This window comes from Thunnus albacares, chromosome 12 (genome assembly GCF_914725855.1).
Source record: "Thunnus albacares chromosome 12, fThuAlb1.1, whole genome shotgun sequence".
Lineage (NCBI taxonomy): Eukaryota > Metazoa > Chordata > Actinopteri > Scombriformes > Scombridae > Thunnus > Thunnus albacares.
This window is the reverse complement of record NC_058117.1, coordinates 26,255,466-26,278,939: the sequence shown is the minus strand read 5'-3', so window position 1 is coordinate 26,278,939 and position 23,474 is coordinate 26,255,466. Positions and strand designations below refer to the sequence as shown.

Genomic DNA, 23,474 nt, shown 5'->3' with positions numbered 1-23,474 from the left:
CGGGAAAGGAATCTGAATAATGCTTATAATTGCCATCACATGAGAACATATCTATCAGGGTCCAAAATAAAAATGGAAACATTATAAACTCTGGAAAACTGTAGCAACACAAAAATGATGTTCTTCTTGCTTCACATTTTCTGCTCTGAACATTTTTTTCTGTCATACTTTTGTGCTTATCCTTTCCACTGCCTTTTTCCTGCTTCTCTTAATTTCTTTTTCCTCTGTTCTGCTGTTCTTCCTCTTTTCCTTCTCCATGTTAGCAAGGGAACCCAATTTACAAGAGCCCCATTAACCAGTTCCAGAATCCCAGTTATGGGAATAAAGGCGCCGCACTTTAGGTCAAAGTTTGTATCAGCTGTTGGCTTCTTGCATGTTCTTCCTCCTCTGTGCAGAGTGCAGTGTGACATCTTGTATAACTTTATTAACCACAGCTGGTAGTATGTGTGAATTGCTTGTTACTAAGGTTCATTGGTTTAATATTTGCATTTTTTCTTATTGTGGGTGGTTACAGGTTTTTCCGTAACGAAACCTGCTAATATGAACAGACAAGATAACTTCATGAATATGCATGTTAAGTTTATGCAGTATACATCGCTGTCCGGTGAAGACCATGTATCTCCAAATTTGGTGATATCTGAATTTTTCTGATAAAATGATTAAATTAAATTAAATTAAATTAAATTAAATTAAATTAAATTAGATTAGATTAAATGTTCTTGTATATGTTGAGAATATTCTCCCACTTCTTAAGCTCAGTAAACAATTTCAAAACCAGTTAAATTATGTAAAAACACATGGTCACAAGCTGAAAATAGGGCAGTTTTCCATGAAATGTCAAATTCACAGGACTGTGACAATATGCTTGGAATATATATGTAAGAAAACTTAATATTTAAATATTTAGAGGACAATCTCTTATTTTCTAATTAAACCAGAGAAAACTGAATTTAACCTTCAGATTTTTTATGGGCTGGCTGATATATTTGACTGGTCAAAGTTTTTAAGAATTTCTACATGATGTGTTTACACTACTTTTATGGAAAACATTTAAGGAAGTAAACAAGCCATTGTAACTGACCCATAAAGTCAAAACGCCTCACTTTCAAGTTCTTTACCCAATGATTATGGTGACCTGTGGTGCTGCCAACAGTTCTTGGCTGTGTTTTGTACCTACTGCATCACCATGGTGCCCATAATCACTGTAAGCAGCAAACTCTTATATAATAGGGTATTACATTACCCTGTTATCATTAGAAGGTGATAACCACTACTTACAGGATGGCGTTTTGACTCTGTGAACTGAAGATTACTGATTTGTGTTGGCTTTGTTTTACTAAAATATTGTTCAACTGAAATATAAATGTAAAATGGACTTGTAGCTCAGTTGTTATTGTTTCAGTTGTTTCAAATGTGTTCTGCAACAAAAAAATGAATAATATCTGTGTCACATCACCAGGGCAGGTACACAATACTATACAGAGTAGTTAAAGGGAAACTTCGCTATCTTTTCGTGGCTAAGTGACTAATGAGGACAACAATTTTTGAAGTTGGTCCAGTTTGTAATCCTTTGGGGCAATTGTGCAGCATCGATGTATATCCACTAAAAGTTCTGGTTTTGCCACTGACAGGCTCAGATTGTTATTATAAGTGTCTGACAGCATTATGGAAAGAATCCCTACAGAGAAATTCAACTTTTTTTCTTTACCTTTCGCTTGATCCGGTCTGTTTGTTATTTCTGTCTCACCAAGTCTCCCTCACGGAGAAGTCTCGCTCTGAAATCTCACAAGAGGTGACTTGTTGTTGGAAGACAACAATGGAAACATGAGTGAGAGTTGGAGAGAGGAGTGGCGGGACGAGTTTGTTGTGTTGGAGCAAAATCAAGGCTGAATATTTAGTTATCTTCCTCCAACAACTCAACTCTCATCTCTTTGAGCAAGACTTGGTTAGACACAATAACTAAACGGACCAGATCAAGCGAAAGGTAAAGAAATCGTGTTGTTTCTCTGTATGGTCCTTTCCGTAATGTTGTCAGACACTTATAAGAACAATCTGAGCCTCAGTGGCAAAAACAAGAACTTTTAGTAGACATACATTGACGCGGTGCAATTGCCCCGTCAGATTACATTACAGCCTGTTTTGCTGCTGCTGGCTGAAGAGCTCTTGCTCAATACTGGACCAGTTTCAAAAACTGTTGTCCCCATTAGTCACTTAAACACAAAAAGATGGGGAAAAAAGGGCCCTGGTTGAGAAATACTGAAGTTTCCCTTTAAGGATTAAAATAGACAGAAGTAGCAGTCTCACACTTGACAGTTGAATGCAGCAGTCAGACTCAAGCTGCTAAAACCGCATATTTAAACCATTCACTGCTAAACCTGTGTTAGATGTTCATGCCACATGTTCAACCAAAGTGTTGGTGGATGGTGAAACATGTGAACAATGTGGGCACTGGTTCCTTGGTGGGTTTTCTTGTTTGCCATGATACCGTTTTACTTAACCTTGATCTGTTGAGCTTTCTGGTGTCAAAATTCTGTCACTGTGACAAAACAATTTAACCACACGAAGGTTTGACTTTGCTGTGATTTTGTCGACTTGTTAACCGTTTCACTCACCCTTCTCTTCTCTTCTCTCTCCCTCAGGGTGAGAATCCAATCTACAAAAGTGCCGTAACAACTGTCGTCAATCCAAAGTACGAAGGCAAATGATGGAGCTTTGCCTTCACTGTGACATCACTGTATGGAGAACATGGGCTGGGGTGAAGGGAGGGGCGGGTTTTTATAATGCTCTCACTGTTTGTTGTTGTTTTTATTGTTGTAGTCACAAAAAAATAGCATTGCATTTTGCCACTATTTCAGATTGTTTTACTAACTTGTTGTATTTTCTATGCATCTGGAATCTTCTTGTACAGTCTGTATGAATGTGGGGTTTTATTTTTTGTTTTGTTTTTTTTTTATTTTTTTGCCTCTGCGGAGTTTGAGAGAATATGTTGAACTGATTTGTAGTTATTCCGCAACAGGCCTGGTGGGAACAAGGTAACGTTAGCAAGCGTACCTGTTCCTTTTTTATTTTATTTTATTTTATTTTTTTTTTATATAGAACCATTAAGCCATCAGTGTTGTGTTGAGGGTTGTATTGGATGTTGATAATGGATAACAAATGAAGGGTTCCAGTCCAAATAACTATGTGTACAAAGTGTACGTAGTTACTGCCAGTACTTCATCAATGTTTCAAAAACGATGGTGAGCAAAGGTGTTCAGATCTGTTTGCCATCTGAACAAAGGTCTTATTCTGTCTGTAATCATTTTGAGTAGATGTCACTTTTTTTTAAAATGTCTCTTTGGATTGAAACTCTTCAAATGTAGCGCAACGCGGCTATGTCTGGCCGCCATGAATTGTGTATAGTATGTTTGGGTTCTGTGTAAAGCCATATATGTATTCACAGAACAGGGATGAAGGCGACAGTATGTTTTGTTTTTTTTGTTTTTTTTTTCTGAGTGACTTACTACATCTGAACAATCAATTGAAATGTATCTTTGTCTAGAAGAAGAATCCCCAGTCATGGGCTGCTTTTCTAGATGAAAGGACATTAGTGTACAGTACAGTAGTGTACTATATGGCTCCAGGTTTTACTTGCTTAATTTAAAAGCCAACTCAGGTCCTTTTAATTCTTCATAGAAATGCCAAATACACATAAACCTGCCTTATTTCTAACTAAATTTGCTTATATCGCAATGCCTTGTTGTACTTGTAGGATATGAATTGGAGAATGCTCACATGTTTTCTAATGTCAGCAATTCCACGTAACTCCTTTAGTGCCTCGATCAAACTTTTTTTCTTTTTTTTTATTAAAAAGAAGCAGAAATGGTTTTTAAAGATTAGTGGTAAGGGAAGAGTCTAGTAATGTCTAGACATTCTTTTTTTTTACGTTAAGAAAAAAGGTTACACGTTTCACCATTGTTTTTAAGTGCCTTTTTAAATTTCATCAACACATTCACATTTGCAATTCTGTATTTCAAAAATTATTTATTGAATAAAGATTCCAAACAATGTACCCCTATATTGTTAAAGTATTATTATTGTACATTTATTATTTTGTGACTGTTGTGTTCAGTGTGTCTCTGTAGCCAGAATTAGATTTTATGCTTCTTACCAGGTCTGTGATTGTGCAAGAAGCTGATGGGGATGTTTGTTGAGCAGGGATGTGAACAAATGATCAGCCTCAACAAAATCAGAACCAAGGACAAAGGAGGTTATTGATTCATGCCTTGTAGATAATACTGACAAATGGAAGCACTGAGAACTGTGAGCTGGTTAAAATGAGGTCGCCAGATGAATTGTTAGTTAAATGTTTCATTTTATCTGATAAAATCTGGCACAAAACTCAGATTTTGTATCCCTCAGTTTTCAGTGCAGTTGCTCCATAGATCCTGTGATGTAGAAAGTATTGATTGGGAATGTAGCATGTTTCTAACTGATCACAGTCTATGAAAAATGGACTTTTGAAACAACATTGAATTCCTATTCACATTTCGAAATGTGTGTCAGTTTACTGTACACCTTCAGGATGAAAAGCATGAAATATGGCTTTTTATGGGTTAATGTTCCTGGTTTTACATAAACTTTGAGAAAACACTGTCATGAAGTAAAATAAAGTTAATTTGGCTACCATTTCTTCTACCCCAAATGAATCTACATAAATAAAATGTGATTGGTTCATTTGAGATGAGTATTTTATAGCAAAATGTTGTGTGTTGGGTCTTTTAATTAAATGACATGACATGAGATTTGCTTCAAAAAAAAAGTTTAGAGTGCGTGGTGATCTGTGCAGCCTGAGTTCAACTGTTTAATGCTTTGAAATAATACTCAAAAAGTTTGTTGAAAAATACTTGTCATTCACATTGGTGAGGTGGTCTATGGATGTGTCTTACACGCCCATCTTTTTTTTTTTTATTGTAAAACAGACGTTATTTCACATAAGGAGGCAATAATCGATAGTAAAATGAGTTTTTAAATAAATGAGGAGCACGTCTGCAGCGAAGATTGAGGCTAAAAAACTAGAAACAAATAAAAGTGGGACATAAAAAAATCCAGCCATGAGCTAAGGATCAGACTTCATCGTGACACTGTCAGCCAATCACGTTTCGTTCCATCCCCTGTGGAGCGTGACGCCACCAGCCGAGGGCTCTCCACAGGTGATTGGTGGCTTCGTTCGTCCAATCAGGAGCCGTCTTTTACAGCAAAGTTGTTAACCCCCAACAGTAGCACTTTGGTGTCCACCTCTCTAGTTTCAGCCTGCTTTACATCGACAGGGAAATACAGACTTTTCATCGACCGAAAAACGGTGTTTGACGCGGTGGACAGAAAGCGGACAGCGGCTCTTCCTGCCGAGATACCGGCTTGTCGTTTGGTTTTTATTATGAAGCCAACTAGGAGAAGTAGCTGTGGCTAACGTTAATGTTAGTTGGCTCCCTCTCTGGCTAGCTGCGTCGTGTTGCCTGTTTTTTTTTTTTCTTGTTGTTGTTTTTTTTTTTTTTTTTTTTACTTCTGACTTGCAGAAATGTTACCCATCTGTCTCAAAGTCCCCGACGTGTGCCGAAATATCGACTTGGTGAGTATTTTTTAATAATGTTTTTAACTTGAATCGATGGTCGCTTAAAAAAAGGCCCATCGTGAATAGTGTTTCTGGCATCAGATGATTTCATACACGCAATCAAATTCCTAGCTGGTCAGCTGGATGCAATTCAGCACTAAAACCACAAGTTCCTAATCACTTTGCCAGCTCCCGAATTGAGCAGCTTGTAATATCGAGCGATCCAGGCGAATGAAATGTATTTCAATGTGTAAAACAAAATTTAGTTCATTATTCGTTATATTAATGGCTAAAATACAAGGTCGGAAACGTGATCTGGCTAATAGAGTGGAAAAAAAAAACATCAGTAGGAAGATGGAGGTGAAGAGTCCATTAGAGCTTCAGATACAATTTTTTTGACATAATTTCACATTAGGGATTTTTCATCATCTTGGTTGGAAATGTTACATTGTTGGATCACAGGCTTGGGGTGTGTGGCTAAACAGTGCCAGACAGCTCCTGTGGTCTGCCAGGGAACTGCTTGGCCCTGGCCTGCATGGGTCCTGATCCCTCATATCCCCCTCTGCATTATCTAACCCACAGTAGCTCCCTTCCTTAAACTCGCCTCTCCCTACATGGACTGAAAAAAAAAGAGGGGGAAGACTTTTGTAACTAATTCAGCCACCTTGTAAAAAGATGGAAGTTAGGAAAACCTGCATCCAGTCGAGGATAGAGCTGCCTCATGGTGACTAGCAATGACAGCAGCACTATCAATACTTCAGATTTATTGATAAAGCTGCTTAGAATACTAGATAGATAGAGTTTACTACATCAGGCCAACCAGGTAAGTTCTCAACCAGAAAAGTACAATAACTTGGGTTTCCTGTGCTTTCCTGTGATTGTGTAAACTCTGTGGGTATTGTGGGACAAACCCCACCCACATGACACTTTTGTAGGCTAACACAAAGAATGCAAGGCATGAAAGTATTGTATGTAAGGTTGAAATGGTCTGCTAGTGTGATCACACGTATCGATAAGTTTAAACCTCTGTAATGTCAAGGTCACCAACACTACGAAACGTAAAATATGTTCATTTATTATTCTTTGCTCTTTTATTTTGCTTTGTCACTTAAAATGATCACATGACAGGACACAAAGGACCTTAGACTCTTTTCATTTGACGTGTAATGTTTCTAACTAGGGCTGATAGTTATCTGGAAGTCAAAGAATATTTAAGGGCATTCTTCTATAATACAATAGTATATCTGTGAAACTTGAAGGGGAACCATACCTCCTAAAGCAGGAATCAATCACACTATATTCTCTTCATCGTCTCCTTGCTTCCAACTTCTAATTTCAGCCTTTTAAACACACTGGAACACACACACACACACACACCACCGTCCAAATGTCAAATAACCATAAACTAATGGAAAAAGGCTCAACTGCCGTACAGCAACTAAACATCTCAGTACTTCAAGAGAATGCATCACAATTTTATTTATCGATAATGTATCTAGAGCTGCAACAATGAGTTGATTGATCAATTAATTGCCAAGTTACTATTTAATTAATTGCCAACTTCCTTGATGATCAATTCATTGTTTTGAGTCGTTTTCTTTAAGAAAAAATGTCCAAATGATCTGATTCCAGCTTTTCAAATGTGAATATTTTCTGGTTTATTGAGTCCTCTATGACAGTAAATTGAATAACTTTGGGTTGGTGACAAAACAAAAAATGCGAGGACAACACCCTGGGCTTTGGAAAACAACTAAAAGATGAATCAAGAAAATAATCGACAGATTAACCCATAATGAAAATAATTGTTAGTCGCCATCGTAAATGTATCACAGGTAGAGCTAGGATGATTAGAAATGTTGAAGAATGAATAAGTAAGGATGGAAAAATTAATAAATATAAATATTTTTATCTTTAAAGGTACCCTTTGGAATTTTTTACCGTTAGTATTGCCATGGAGCGATGTTCGATGAGTGGGTTCCTATTTTCTCTGTTCACATGAGGACGCGTATTTGTGTTCACACACATATAGGCAACAAGATCCACATTTCTGCCAGTGGTTTTCCACTTTTCCACTGATCCACAGGTGGCGGTAATCCACCCAGAAACACAGCAGTGTGCAAACAAAGCCAGGGAAGAAGAAAACTGCTAGCTAGTGAACATGGATGTAAGCAACGCAGGTTTCAAAATGATTTGTGATGAAGGAAAAGCCTACAGTGCGTTTTTTTGACAATGCGTTTTGGTGAGAGGCGCTGAATGTAAACCAAAAGTTTGTTCACAAGAAAAACTCAGTGAGGCGCCTTTAATTGACAACATATAGCTATGTATATCCAACAGATCAATATTCAAATATATGTTCACACCCTGTAGTTTCATCTGCCACCGTGCTGATGATGACAATGCTGCTTTGCGTAACAAAACACCTTCCTGGTAGTTAATGTACATGAAATGATGTTAAGGTGAGTGCAGAGTTGGGTTGGGTCACTATCAGGGACTTCTTTAAGATTACAGGTCCTTTGACCCAGTGTTAACATAACAAGAGACACAGTCTACAGTCATGCTAGCAGCTCTGTGAGGCTGTACTTAGGCACAGCGCTTATTTTCATGACTAATGGATTAAATGTTTTATAAAATGTCAGAAAATTGTAAAAAACCATAACGATGTTCTAAAGCTTCTCTCCAAGTGCGTTTTTTTGCCCAACAAACCACCAGTCCACCACCACATAAGACAGAGAAAAGCAGCAAAACTTCATAACTGAAAAGCTGGAACCACAAAATGTTTGACTTGCACAATTAATTGATTATCAAAATGGTAGCCTATTAAGCTTCTGTCGATTTGACTAATCAATTATTTAATTAATCATTTTAGCTCTAATAATAGCAGGTATTATATTTACTTTCGTCACCATCTTGGGTGTTTGTGTGCTAACATTTGTGAAGTAATACTAAACACAAAGTACAGCTGAGGTTGATGGGAATGTCATTAGTTTTAGGTGATAAACCAAAGAATTGGACTAAGTGAAATTTTGACCTGCGGGTGGCGCTATGTGAAAAGCCAAGGGGATCACCAAAGTCAGTGTCAGAAAGTAACTTTTTGCCAAGAGGACTTGTAGATGACGAAATTCTCCAAACCTCCATTTCTCACAAAACTTTTTTTTTTTTTTTGTGCTTCGTTCTCCTTTGCGTCTGTGGGTTTTCATTTCAAAGGTTGGCTTACTCCTTGTAAATGTCGCCACGTTATAGTTATTTAATCAACGTATTACATATGTCTACACTGTAAAGGGACAAACATGAGTGATTTCCTTCTGAGATTTACTTACCAAACAGAAAATCTACCTGCGTTTAGCGCTTGGCAGGTGTTAATTTCGGACCCTGATCGCAGTCATTAGGATTAGTCCTCTGGGGACCATAATCGTATCAAATTTCATGGAAATCCAATAGATCTCGAGACATTTCACACAAAACCAAAACTCTCAACACCAGAGTAGCCCTAAAACCACCAGAGTCTGTAAGATTTGTCCTCTGGAGACAATGAATTTGTGTACAAAATTTCATGGCAATGCATCCGACGTTTGTGGAGTCATTTCAGTCTGGACCACAGTGGTGGACTGACAAACCAACATTGCCAGTGTGGTAATAAAATATTGATTAGCAGACCTTTTTTGATGGGATATTTTATACAAAGTATCGACTTCACTGTCATCCAAAACTTGTATCTTAACAGACAACACATTTCACCTGATCCTCTCATATTTTGCTATATTGTAGAGAGAATAGGGGTTTGGTTCATCCCTAATGTCCCCTCTTAAGTCCTAAGCCCTGAGCCCTCACGGACTTGATTGACGTCACCTGGTAGGCGCTGTAGTGCGAGAGGCTGCAAGGGTTTGAGATGGTATATAACTGTGTTGTTTTGTTCTTTTTTTAAACGCTTCCGGGCCTCCACTGGTAACCCTGTATTTAACGTCACACAAGATTTGACAGTGGGACAGCCCTGAGTCCTCGTGGACTTAGTGGGGACACACCTCAAAGTCCGCGAGTCTGTGAGTGTGGACATTGGGATTGGGCCTGACTCTCTCAGCTTTTAGTGCTCACTAAATCTGCTGCATGAATGTTGTAAAGACCAAGGAGAAAGTTTGTGCGACTATGGAAACTGCAAACTAGATAAATCAACTTTAGGGGGGGGCTTCACTTTACACAATATTGCTTTCATTTGGACTCTGGAATGACTGACACAGGAAGCCTCGGACACAGCCAGGTGTGGTCGTTGGGGGGGGGGGGGGGCCAGACCAGGCAGCATTGCTGAAAATTGAGACCAGGTGGTGGACAAACTTTTTGTCTTTGCTCCACTCAGACAACCCTTTTTCTAGATCTGTTTTACTTGAGAAGCAAAAAAAAAAAAAACTTAATTGGTTTTCTTTTTAAATCTCACTTGCACAGCACCTCATTGTTTTTTTTTCTCTGCTCTTGTGAATTTGTTTTCAGGTCCTCATGATGCAGTCAGTGGATTTAATGGATTTAATGATGAAAAGAAAACGTGAGATTCCCTGGGTGGACCCTGGCTAAACCTAATGTCATCAATGGGTAAGTTGTTTTATTGATTGCAAAGTATTATTCTGACCTTGATAGACGTTAGTTGTTAACATCCTACACGTCTTCGGCTCTGGTTGTCTAGCAACCTGTTGTTAGGAGATGGAAAAACCTTATCTGAAATCACCCTTGAAGTACAGAATTACAGCCTTCAGTTCATGGAGATAAGAATGGTACTAACATTATGAGGGTTAAGGTGTTGACTCCTCTGGACTCATTCAGACTGAATGGTGCACTTGCAGTGCTGAAGTGGTTTAGATGTAAATATTTATGGTGTGTGTGCAGTGTGTGTTTGTACTCCATACAAACATCATGTGGGTGTCCTTAAAATCAGATTGATCCTTTGCCTCTCAGGCCAGAAGAGGGCGACATTGTTCACACGGTGAAAATGAAGCATCTCACCTGGTATAAACATTTTTCTTTACTGTGGACTGTTACAGGATAGATGATAATCAGTGGGTTGGAGTTGTTGTTTCAGTTCAGTTAGCAGAAGCAGTCACGTCTTTGGTATTTAAGGTGTTTGCATGTGTTGGATAATGTGGAATTTGTGTCCCATTAAGGATTTTTGTCCCCCAAATTTTACACCGATTCATAAAACTTCCACAAAAGAAAACTTTATAGGATATAATAGAGTTTTAATAAAACAAGTAATTGTTTTGATTTAAAAAATTAGCTTGGAATCGTGTGTATTGTTTAAGGCATTTAAGGATAGTTATATTTCCTAAGAGTAGCCTTTAATGGAAACAGAAGACACCCCTATTGGTCCTTTGATAATAATAATAATGCATTACTAAAGTTATAGGACAGAATATCCAAATAAACTGACTTTAATTTGGATTTGAGAGATGTAGATTTAATATCAAATCGTAAACATATTTAATTGAATGAATATTTAATATTTAAAAGGGCTTTGTTGTATAAATAATGCTCAAAACACTTGAATAAATAATGGATTTTTATTGGTAGAAATTGCACATTTATTAAAAATGTGTGACTTTAATTTATTTTCCTTATATATTTCGTTGATTTATAAATTAATTTGATACTTCTCTTTATTTGGTTTCAATTGGCTCTTCTTCCATCCAGTAATTATAATATATGTTGTTTATCAATTTTTTACTTTTTTGTGTATTTATTTTATTTAAGATATTCTGCACTTTTGATATCTACGTATTTTATTTAGATTTGTTTTCATTTAAAATGCAATCCATTATTTAGTTATTATATTTGCCAAATATATATTTCGGTCATGCCTAATGTTTATTTCAATAATTTATGTGTGGAGAGGAGTTAGTTTGCAAGAAATGCCCCCTTCCCCCCACCCCCGCAACGCGCAAGCGCTCGGGACCGTGTGGGAATGGTCGGTCCGCGAACTGGGGGTTGGACCGCTCCGAGCGAAACAGAGCAAAAGAGTTTTAAATGTCCGCCATGTTGTCCATGGCGCACTGAACCAACGATAGGGAGCGGAGCGTCGGAAAAAAACAGTCCGAGAGAGAGCGACCAAGATCCGGGCCTTCCCCCGGCTCCGTTGGCGACGCCCTAAATACAAGCTACAACCATTCGAACGTTAGAATAGAGATTAACCGCACAGAAACATCCATGAAAGCTCCACTCGTTACCGTGGTGAATATTAGGAGATCGGATAGATTTATATTGCATCTCGAATTGTGAAAAATGAGTAAATTGTCGTTTCGGGCACGGGCGCTGGACGCTACCAAGCCACTACCCGTCTTCCGTTGTGAGGATTTACCCGACCTACACGAATATGCATCCATTAACCGGGCAGTGCCGCAGATGCCTACGGGGATGGAGAAAGAAGAGGAATCGGTATGCTTTTACCATTCGAAAAATGTGAAAATATACGCTGTGGTTTATTTTTTATTTTTACATGATCAGAGGCGTCCCTCTTTTTTTTTTTCCTCCTGCGCAAGCTTTCACAAAATGGCCGCCAATTTTCTCAGGAGAAACACGACGGATTTCTGTTGCAAACGGCGTATATGAGGCACTTGGACTATTGTTTGGGTAAAGCGGGGATGCATTGTGTCATTATTGGGCAAAATTGCCCGGTTTGGCCGGCTTATTTGTGTGTGAGGTGATTTTCTGAGTACAAAGGAGTCATGTGACTTCAGCAATTCCGACATTTTGTCTTGTCTGTCAGGATGGGGGCCTTGTGTTGGCGTAATTGCGAAGGACCAGGGCAAGGGGGAGCTAGTGATTTCAGATTGTGTGGCATCAGTGCCACTACCAGACAGAAATGTCAACATTGCTGCCATGCATCGGAGAAAAACACAGTCTTTTGTCATGTTGTCCCGGGATAATAGTATATGCACGTGTGTCTTGTCTGTGTTTACATTATTCGCTTCGGTGCAGGTTCTCACAGTTAAACTACAGTTGGTTACTAGCACATTTTCATGCCATGTACCTTGATGTTCATTTACATGGAGGCTGTAGTTTGTTATCATACATTGTGTCTTGTGTTTTTTGTGTGTAAATATATGTAAAATGCAGCTGATGTCATTCAGTTATCGCAGCACTGCTCAAACAGTAAAGACAGTAGACTAAACATCCAGCGTGTGTACCTGTCAGCCAGGTGTATTTTTATTTCCTTGTCTGACACCACTAACCTGAAGGGATTTGATGTATTTCCCTATTTGTACCTGTCAGAGCAGGATAGCTGTGGTGACTGTAAAAAAAAAAAAAAAAAAAAAAAAAGAAAAAGCATGTCTCTGGGTTTTCTGGTTTTGATATTTTGAATTTTGGACTACATTTATGTTGTAGCGCCTTTCTAGTCAAAGAGCTTTTGCACTACACGCCAACGTTCACCCCCTTCACACACACATTCATACACCGATGGCAGAAGCTGTCATGCGAGGTGCCAACCTGCTCATCCGAAGGAGCTCGTTCACACACTGACGGCACAGCCATTTAGAGCAATTTAGGGGGGGTTCAGTATCTTTGCCCAAGGACACTTAGACATGCAGCCTGGAGGAGCCGGGTATCGAACCGCTCTACCTCTGAGCCACAACAACATTAAACCCAGCTAAAAACCCAATTCTCCACAGCCTCTATTCGCCAGATAATTATCCATCCTCTGGTGCGCTCCTCTTATAGTATATTTACAATTCAATGGACAGCAGAGAAGCTGTGATATTTTAAGGTGAAGTCTGCTGAGACAGGTAGATAAACAAAGTCTGCTCCCTTATCTGGGTTATGTAGCATCCCGCAGGGGTGTTGTGGTTATCTGTAGGATGTAAGGGGGGGGTTGTTTGGTAAACTACATGCACCCCATGGGATTCTCACTGTGTTTTCCTCCGTTCTATTCATGTCATTTTTCAGATAACAGTGTGATGGAGCGAGACCCTTATTCTGGGTCCCTTAAGCGATACACATATCAGCTTCATACCTTCTCTAAAGGTGCCGTCTCGTAGCTGACCCAGCAGTCTTGATTTAATATGTAAATAAAGGGGCGTGTAAATCAGTCACAGGTATTGTTGTTGTTCAGTGTATGCATGTTGGAGCCGGTCTGCCTCCTTGCTCTTGTGGAAGACTTGGTGTCAGGGGTTCAGTGTGTCAGATGGCACAGCAGGCTGGCAGACCAGCGGCACGTGGCGCTCAGGAGGAGATCAGGGCAGCAGAAGCGGCGGCAGCAGGAGGAGGGAGGAGGGGAAGGGGAAGGAGGAGGGGGGCTTGCTGTCACTTCAAAGTCTGTGCTCCGCTCAGCTGGAGTACTTGGTTATGTAACAGTCATATTATCATAAGAGGTAGGCCAAGGCCTGCTGCATGCCGACGGCTCAGCGTTCGCAGCGGTCTGTTTTGAATTTGGAAGTCAGATGTTAAACGGTAAAAAGAGATCATTGTTTGGTAGATAAACTGTAGCTCATGCCCTTGATTTGTTGTACTGCAAGTGTCATGGATTTAGTCTTTTAGTGAAGTGCAGCCAAAGGGAGTAGAGACCTTTTTAGACCTGACAATTTTTTTGGAGCCGTACATGACCCGCGGAGCAAAATTTCCCTTTTTCAGTGGTTTTCTGTGAAAGCATCGGCTTTGCATGTCTCCCTCGCAACATCCTCGACCACATTGCCAACCCACACCGTGTTCAGTGGTCTGCAGGGTGAAACGTGCGGTGTCCCCGTGCTTCCTGACTGTCTGCTAATAGAGAGCTTTTAACAGTGAGCTCGTTGAACTGCGACCGCAGCGAAGTAGTAGGTTTTTAGACCTCCTCTCTCTGCACGTTACATATAGCCGTACTCGTTTTTAAGCAATTAGCGAGCACAAGACTCGAGCGTGCCTTTTTTTTCTTTTGCTGCAGCTGTTCAAAAAAAAAAAAAAAACCATAGTTCAGTCCAGCATGTGGTTTTGTAATTTACAGGCCGTGTGTATGTAGCGTGGCTCGACTAAAGAGCTGTCATCACCGAAACTCCCTCAGCACGTGTGGCGTGTTTGTTTTGGACCAGACACTTTGTCTTGTGTTTACGTTTGGGTGAAAGTGAGGTCAGTGTCTGCGGCCCTGGTGGGAATCCACAGGCATCTGTTGTGTTTGCCTTTTTGCCAGACACAGTTCTTGTACACACACACACACACACACACACACACACACACAGACATACACTTGAACACACACACACACACACACTCATATTCTGGCAGGCAACCAGTTTCTCACTATGTGACCTTGCTGGAGTTGGAATGTGGGGCATGTCACCTGTCCAAAGTCTCTGCAGCTTTGACGTTTTTGAAGTCGCCTGTGTCGGCTGTCTCACTTCCCCTTTTTTTTTCTCTCTCTCTCTCTCTCTCTCTCTCTCTCTGTTACTGTTGACAGTTTTGTATTGACGGGTATGTGGGTAGTGTGGGAAATTAACAACAGCCTCTAGGCAGGTTCTTGGGCCAGTTTACCAGCTGGGGAAACTCCTGAGAATGACTCTTGAATTTAGGGCACTGACACACGGGTAAGACTGGTTACACCTGTTTGTGATTAATTGGTTTCACTGCATTATTATGCAATAGTGGGCCTAGTTTAAAAGTCGTCTGTTGCCTCATACACACACGGCCCATATTTATTTCTGAATGGAGACTGAGCTGTGAATTCAGTTATTTTCCAGTTATTGACCCCTAGATTGAAGACTATGTGCATTACTTTGACAGCAACATTATGCATTAATGGGCCTGTATTCAAGCCTCGTAAACACAGCATTATATCAATTTCACAAACCGTATTTATTTGTGGAACGGAAAGTTTCTCAATTCATGGCCCGGCAGAGTTAAAATCTTAACAGCCACGGGGCAAAAAAACGCAGACCCGATGGCCGCCGTTAATTTCCCCACCCCGCTTGCACCGGGGGGCGTAAGAAATCATCCTCTCCCACGCAGCAGCATAAAACCCGGCCGTGTACTGTAGATTCGCATCCTTCGACAGCCCCCGCCAGACCTTCTCCTGTGACTGTCCATCACGTTAAGTGGCATTTACTGCGTCTGGGACAGTAGCTGTCAAGAGGTGAGACTGGAGAAGGTGGAGGGAGGCTCCGGCTGCCTCGGCGGACCCGACAGTGATCGATGCGGTCATTTTAGAAGGCTATTTCTGGACTCTTGTGTGTATGTGTGAGAAAAGCGAGACTAAGAAAAGGGGGGGGGGGGGGGGGGAGGAAAAAAAAAAAAGTGTGTCGGTGAGGGCACCAGCTAATGTTATGTATTTCACCTCAATCTACGTCTATTTATTCTCAGGCAAATAGCCATGGCCCGGAAAGTAAACAAACACATTGTTTGATTAGGTTTGGCAGCTGACGGTGTTTTGGCTCAAGGCTGTTTTCTCATTTTTTATGAGTTTTTTTTCCCTCATTGCGGAGGGGCCCGAGGATGTTGATGCGGAGGTTTAGCGTTCACTAGGGGAATGATTCAGTGGGAATCGGATAGCAACATGGAGGTTATGCAAGCGTACATGCACGGGGTGGAGGGAGGGAGGGGAGAGTCACAACAAATGCTTACAGATAGATTTTTATTTGTATGTTTTTTTTCAAGTTTCATGTTCAAATGCCTTTAGGGAAGCTCTGAGAATAAAACTGAAAGGCTCGTCCACCACAGCGGCTTCTCCAACTAAGGGAGTAGCTCCATCCTCAGAACAGATCAGCGGAGCACATGGCACAGTTAAATGTAAAATACAAGTGATCGCCTCGGGTACAGCAGACTGTGTAGAGCGTGTGTTAGCTCCAGAAGTCTAAAATATAATTGATGAACAGGGAGCTTTGGGACACAATAAAAACGGCTTTAATACAGCAGACTGAGAACGTTACAGATGACTATTAACAACACGGTGGTGTACTGAAGGTCACGAGTTATTAAGTTTACTTTTCTGCCTCTTTGCCAGATAGCAGCTTGTCACTAAGATGAGAATAGCCGGTCCACCTTAAGTGAGGCTGGGCTGAAGTTGTGGTTAACGTCAAGGCTAACTCTCGTCACTTCAGCTGGGTGGCAAGACACAGGAACTTGGTTTGGGTCTTGAGTCGTAGTATTTATTCACCAGCAAACAGCCTAAACTGTACACACCCTGCACTGCTATGTTCACGGCTATAATGTTACTGCTTCCTCCCTCTCTCTCTCTCTCTCTCTCTAAAACTACACACTGAGCAATTCCTTAAAGCAGTGGTTCTCAAAGTGGGGTTTTTATACTATAATTTCATCCATAAGTAACACAATGACAACATGTTTGACTATTTTGGACACGTGATTCTGTAATAAAACATCTAAAAGCTTATCAGATGTGGGACAAAGTCTTATCAAGTCGGGGTCTGTGGTCTAAATTTGTGTCAGTTTAGGGATCTTTTGATGTGAAAAGTTTGAGAACAACTGCCTTTAAAGGTGCTACGCTACTTATGTAACACATTTTAGTTCAATAAATACATTTTTTAAAAAAAGTCCCTGATGCTCAGGGCCGCTGGGTTTGCAATAGACTGGCTGAAAACCGTGTGGAAAGTGTCATGGACCATCTGGTTAGAGACCCTGTAGGATTGTAAAGCTTGCATGTTTGCGCTGTAACAACAAAAAAAATCAAATTGATCTGTGCTCTGCAGAGCTCATCTTCAATGTTGCTGGATGTCTTCCTGAGAAGCAGCACGCTCACTACCTGATTTTTAACCCAGTGAAACCAGTTTGCAGCCATCTTCCTATAGAGTCAGACTTTTCCTCCTGCAGTCATGTCATACCAAGGGCAGCATACATTAAAATATAATCTAGTTGACATTAAGCACTAAGCTGAAGAAATGACCTACAAAACCACCTTTTTATATAAACGTTAAAGAAGAAAATTCCATACTGATATAACTGGGCTGCTCAAGTCAAATCCCAGCACTGCCAGACTCATCTCAAATGCAAAAAAAAAAAATAAATAAATAGGAGTCTTGGGTGACATACAGACAATTTTGTAGCAGGCACTGAACCACACGAACAGCAAAGCGTCTAACACAGTGTAGTATGGAAAAAGTAAAACCATATAATAGTCATTTGGGTATCCATCCACGTAATTTCCCTCCTTCTAGCATCTGCATGGAAATACAGCTGTAAGCAGAGACGACTGAAAAACGCAGACGCAGTTGGTTAAACGATGAGATAAACAGCAACACCAGGGTCCCAAATTAACACTCGCCATTCGCCAAACGTGGTTAAATTTAGTCTTTTTGGCGAGTTAATTATGGAGACCACCTGCCACTCTGGCTGGTAGGGGAAAACATGAATTTCCTGCATGAGCTGGAGAAATCTGCTGGTTCTGTTTGTTTGATTGATTGTTTGTTTGTTTGTTTGTTTATGGGGGTGGATAACTCTGGTTCACACTCCAGCATAGTAGGTGGCGGTAATTCACCTTAACGCTGGTTGCCACCCACCACAAAATGGAGAAAAAAAAAAAAGAAGGTAGTGCTGCACACTCATGGATGTGCACACCCAACGGCAGGCCGAGGAGACGGCTGCCGACCCGTATCAGAGTCTGAGGAGTAAACGTTCTGCCTTCTACTGAGAAGCGGTGTATTTACAGCTCACAGCAACTTTAATACGAAATAATCTCCGGCTTGTGTTTTGATATCTAAAAAAAATGTTTGTTGCACATTTCCAATCCGTCGTTAGCATAGTTGGCACGCATTAGCTTGGAGGGCTAACTTGGCTTGTTTGCTGTATTGCGTGAATGTCGCTGCTAAACGTCCCGCAGAACCCTGTTTTAAATAATCTGGCAGTTCAGTAAAGCCTTGCTAGTTGCCACATATATAATGTACAAGTAGTAAATAATTTAAAGGATTTTGCTAATCATGATCCTTCTGATGAATTGGGCTTTCAGTTGAGATGCAAAATAGTTTTTAATTAAATTATCAGTGATTCTCTGACTGCTTGTGCTGCTGCTTGTGACGGCGTTTAATTCCAATTTTAGCACATTTACATCCTGAAGTTCATGTTTGCACACTGCTATGATATTGATTGAGAATGGCATGAGGCTAAGATGTCATGCTAAACACTTATAATAGCAAATTGCAATAGAAAAAAAAAAGCAATTTTATTGGTTGGTAATGTTTTTCCATCACCAGCTACCTTGGCAGGAAAGCCAAAAAGTTAATTTTGGACCCTGAGCGACACAATAGAAACTGTCAGATTTTACCATCCAGTTTATAAGAAGGTATTAAAGTCTCATATTTCTTGTTTTATTAGATCATCAAGAGGTTTTTTTGTGTTTTTGGCATCGATATGACTGATGTTCCCAACTAGTCGTCTATGTGGGGGTCGTCAAGTGTCATTGTATCCATATCACTCACCCCTACTTGTGACTTTGTGCAGATGCAAAGTGTTTAATGCAACTCCTGTGATAACAAATTACACCTCATCTTCATCTGAAACACACACACACACACACACACACCAGCCCGTCACACGCCGGGGCTGACCTCATGTATATCGGAGAGACGCTTGCATATGAACCAGTAGAGCTTGAAGCACAGCCAGTATGAAAGGGGTCTTATCATCTATGAATAAGAAGCAGTGACTTTTTAAATCTTTCGCTGCAGAGTCGAGTAGACTGAAGTGTGTCTGCTCGGGGAACGCCGCAAACATCATGGCGTTTTAGAAACAAAGCTGAATCTCTGCCCTGTGTGAACGTCTCCTTCACAGAGCTGTCTGATATGTGGCTAATGTAATACAGCTTCCTCTTGGGCTTTGCTCATATATATATACTGTAACGGTGACTAGGTCGTGATGGTGCAAAGTCACACGGTTTTCTTGGTTTAAAAATAAAAAAGAAAGTGTACCATAACAGACCAGTTGCACACACACACTCGCTTTCTTTCTGACTCATTCACTTACTCTGTTTTACTTCTCTAGGCACTGATATTCTCTCCCCTGCCCTCCCTCCTTCCCTCCCTCCCCTCCCTACCTACACTTATGTCTCCGACAGCCGCAGGGAAAACAATAAACACACACTTCTCTACAGAGAGCTGCTGTACGATGCCGGCAGCACGCTGCCTTGTTGACAGACTGCTTGCCAGTGGCTCAGTGCCCAGCTCCGGGCCAAAGGCTCTTCTACTACTACGACTGACTGGGACTGTTAAGACAAGCAGCCTGCCAGCAAACCAGTTAGTCAGCCATCCATCCATCCAGCCAGCCAGCCAGCCTGCCTGTCTGCCTTCCTTCCGGCACATTCCCCCTAAGCAGGGCTTGGCAGCGTCAGGCTCTCATCGCACTTGTGGCGGGGTAGATAAGACCAACTGACAGAGCACCGGAGACAAAAACAGTGTCAAGTTTCCCTTCTTGTTTGTGCTTTTAGAGATGTTAGTGATTGGAAGTCAGGCTCATGTTTGTCCCCTGTTCAGTCGGTAATTTCCTGCACTTGTTTAAACTGAAATATTGAATATTAAAAAAAAAAAAAAACTTCAGATGTTTTGTTATGGTTGTGTTTGTGCTGGCGGTTGTGTTTGTTCCTGTACGGGGTGTTTTTCAGAGATCGTCACAGGGTCTGGATGCCAAATGTTGCCCATTGCGTAACTGGATAATCGTCCGTTTCCTCCCGTTTGCAGGTGTACGTTTGGCTTGTATCTACATGAGTTGGCGTGTTGTTTTTTTTTCCCCCTCCTCAGCATGACAAAGTTTACTTGGCTCGATATTGTGTTTTAGTTGGGTAACGTTTTGTTTTTGTGGTGATTAACTTAAAAATCTGTCTTAAGTTGTGAGCTGTTTGAACTGATTCTTGTTTTGAAGATTCAGCTTTTTGCTTTGTTTTGTAAAACCTCCTTTTTTATTATTGGTGTTGTGACAGGAAAAATGAACGTCAAGCTAGGACGGTTCTGGCTGTCATTGTGTTTATAACTAAAGTGGAGAATAACTGCTAGCAAAACTTCCAACAAAAGTTTGAAATCTTCTACAGATTTCTGTAGAAATCAGTAACTTGTACGCAGTTTTAACGGCTGGAGCACGGAGGTCAAATGAACCGTATCATTAGTTCAGGCAAAGCTGTGAAGCTGCTCTTTTGATTAACATCAGCTTTGTTTTTCATGCTTAACGATCACTCGCTCATTCAGCGGTAGCATCCAATCATCTTCATGCACAGCACGGCCGTTAGAACCTGACACTTCCTGCTTCTTCTTTGCGTGCTATATTTTGGTATTGTTTAACGTCCATGTATGTGATAGAGGTGGGATCGGTTTTCGAGACTTTCCAGCAAGTCTAACTGGTCAATTCCTTGTCCTAAGTGTGTGATTGAACTAAATAAATCTGTTTAAGACAGTTGTTGTTAAATTATTTTAAGATCTTTCAATGTTTCAGTTGTGAAGCACCAGCCTTTTTTTTTATCCAATATGCTTGTCATGCAAACTGTAAAACATCTTCTGTTGCGTTTTAAATTTTGTGTTTTAGCCCTACAATATATGTATGGAATATCAGCTCGCCATGGCACCGGTGCTACACAGTGTTTTGGTGTACAACATCAAATGAAAAGACTCTTTAGTGGTAAAATACTAAGCTTGTTATCAATATTTAGTTTGTCGACGGAAGCTACAGTTATAAACTGAAAGTGTAAAAGCATCTATTTGGTAATATTTTGGATTTAAAGCCAGTGCTAAAAGGGAACCTGATGAGGATTTGTCTGATTTAAAGATGGCAACACATCTCATCTACACACTCACACCTTTTAAGCAGAGTGAGGCTGCCAAAATGGGCCCCACAGCGAAAGCTCATCAAAAATATGAATTAAAAAAAAAAAAACGAACCAATCCTCTTAAGTATGTGTTGTTCAAAGTAAGGGAAAGATCTAACGTTACAAATCAAAGTAAGTGCTGGCATCACTGACCAGTATTTTATCTTGTAAAACATCTGGTGTAACTGGTAACACCGGTGTCGTCTTCCTCACCGTGGCATCCCTGATGACGTAATCTCTAGTAAAAACACATCTATTCCTTTTTTTTTTAAGTTTCTCACCTGCATCTGTGTCTCCATAGGAACACCATCTCCAGCGGGCCATCTCAGCGCAGCAGGTCTATGGCGAGAAGCGGGACAACATGGTCATCCCGGTCCCCGAGGCGGAGAGCAACATCACCTACTACGACTCCCTCTACCCTGGGGACTACAAGATGCCAAAGCAGCTAATTCACATACAGCGTAAGCGAGCTTTACTAATGACAAATACGTGATGCGAGAGAGAGAAAATGAGTTTGATATGGAAGATTAGAGACCTCGGTTGTATCATTAAGTTATAACTAATAGTGTTTCTCTCAGTTATATTGTGTTAAATGACACTTCTGGGCTGTTTTAAAAACATAAGGAGCAAAGAGTATAATATTCCACATTAGTTTACTGTTAGAAAGCTTCGTAAACATCATTATAAACCTGCATCATTTCATTAGATTATACTCAGTTTTATTGTCCAAATGTTGGACTGAAAGAAGCAGAAGTACCATTTTTTAAACCCCACGCAACATTAAAAGTGAAACAGTTGATAAAGATCTTCTCTGGCAACAGGAACTTTTGCTCAGTTTGCTGTTAAAAGTGACCGCTATTTATCTATTTAATGGCATCAAGCCATGTTTTTCACGAGTCCTTACCGAGTTGTCATATTTGTCAAAGTGAATGAATTTGTGAAATCGCCCGGTTCGGTAATGATATCAAAGAAAATGAGTTTTCTAGATCGCTCAGCTCAGGAACTGTGTCACTACTGGTCGCCGTGATTGTTTCTCAAAGAAAAGCAATTTGCCGCACCCCCGAAAACTCACAACGCCGCTATCAGTCGAAGCTGAAATGACAAATGTTTTGTCCTGACAAATTGCTGTCGGGACTAATTTCAGGGTTTTCCTCAGTGGTCTAGACAGGCTGAAATGTGAGGAAAAAAAAGTTCAGTTTTTGCATCGTTCCCAGGTTTTAAAGTGTAGTGTTTGTACAAAAATCTAAATACAGGACATGTGTGTTATTTAAGTTGTGACTAAGCAATTTATGTTGTTGTCATAGTCGACTAAACCAAAAGTAAAATCCAATGTAGAAACACGTGTCTGCACAAAGATATTGACTTTAATATCTTTTTTAAAACTGGACACACTCCTGAAGACGTACACGATTCCCCCTCGTCGTCGGTGAGCTCGCCGTTTGTCACGTCAATACCCATAAATCCCATCTGTTGTTCTCCGTCGCCTTGATGGCAGCTTTAAGATGAAAGCAATCTGCCTTAATTAAAATCTGAAACGAGGTTGAAACAGCGAACGCTTCGGCGTGTATGTACACTGTTGTTGCTCTATAATTGCAAGTACAGTAGCTGTGCATGTTCGGTGGCGGCTAGTTTTAATTTAATTTCAACAGATGTGGTCGTGTTCATGCTGAGGTGTTACACCGCTGCTAAACTAAAACACAGAAGAAGGAAAAAAAAAAACTAGTGGCTGTGAGTTTTGAGGCAGTCATTCACAGTTAGAAAGGAAGGACATTGATTTTTACTCGGCCAGACGTGATTGTCTCATCCTTCACTGAGGCTTAAGCCCCGCTAGCAGACCTGAAAAGCTAAACTGTAGTGAGTGGATTGTTTTTTTTTTATATATATATATTTTTCTGCCTCAGGAGTCAGGAGAAATATACTCAACCTAAACCAATAGGAAAAAGGCAGAGTCACATTTTACAGTTAAAGAAAAATGAAACTCATGTATCTTCGGCGTAAATAAATAAATGATTGTGCGCTATTAATCTGTCATATATGTGTCCAAATGTTTGACTGCTACTGTATATCTCATGTTATTGCAGACTCCATTAATGTGTTGGGTTACTGGGTTTAGTGTGACTGAATGTGTCAACACAACAAAACAGCCAG

At 40.4% G+C, this 23,474-nt stretch overlaps 2 protein-coding genes across 5 annotated transcripts in view; both read left to right on the top strand.

Moving 5' to 3' along the window:
- Positions 1-4,055, top strand: part of LOC122993563 (integrin beta-1-like) — a 31,451-nt gene extending 27,396 nt beyond the window's left edge. The window contains exons 16-17 of one of the 2 annotated variants that reach the window (XM_044367845.1): positions 264-347; positions 2,640-4,055. In XM_044367845.1, coding sequence (XP_044223780.1) covers positions 264-341 — 78 coding nt within the window. In that variant the 3' untranslated portion in view covers positions 342-347; positions 2,640-4,055. The remainder of the gene's footprint in view (positions 1-263; positions 348-2,639) is intronic. The other variant, XM_044367846.1, reaches the window with a different exon arrangement.
- A 1,195-nt stretch (positions 4,056-5,250) lies between these two features.
- The window catches only part of LOC122994288 (enhancer of polycomb homolog 1-like), a 31,588-nt gene continuing 13,364 nt past the window's right edge, over positions 5,251-23,474 (top strand). Inside the window, exons 1-3 of one of the 3 annotated variants that reach the window (XM_044368898.1) lie at positions 5,251-5,608; positions 10,070-10,168; positions 21,628-21,787. In XM_044368898.1, coding sequence (XP_044224833.1) covers positions 21,688-21,787 — 100 coding nt within the window. In that variant the 5' untranslated portion in view covers positions 5,251-5,608; positions 10,070-10,168; positions 21,628-21,687. Of the gene's footprint in view, positions 5,609-9,590; positions 9,904-10,069; positions 10,169-11,462; positions 12,002-21,627; positions 21,788-23,474 lie in introns of those variants that run through there. The other 2 variants (XM_044368899.1, XM_044368897.1) reach the window with 2 other exon arrangements.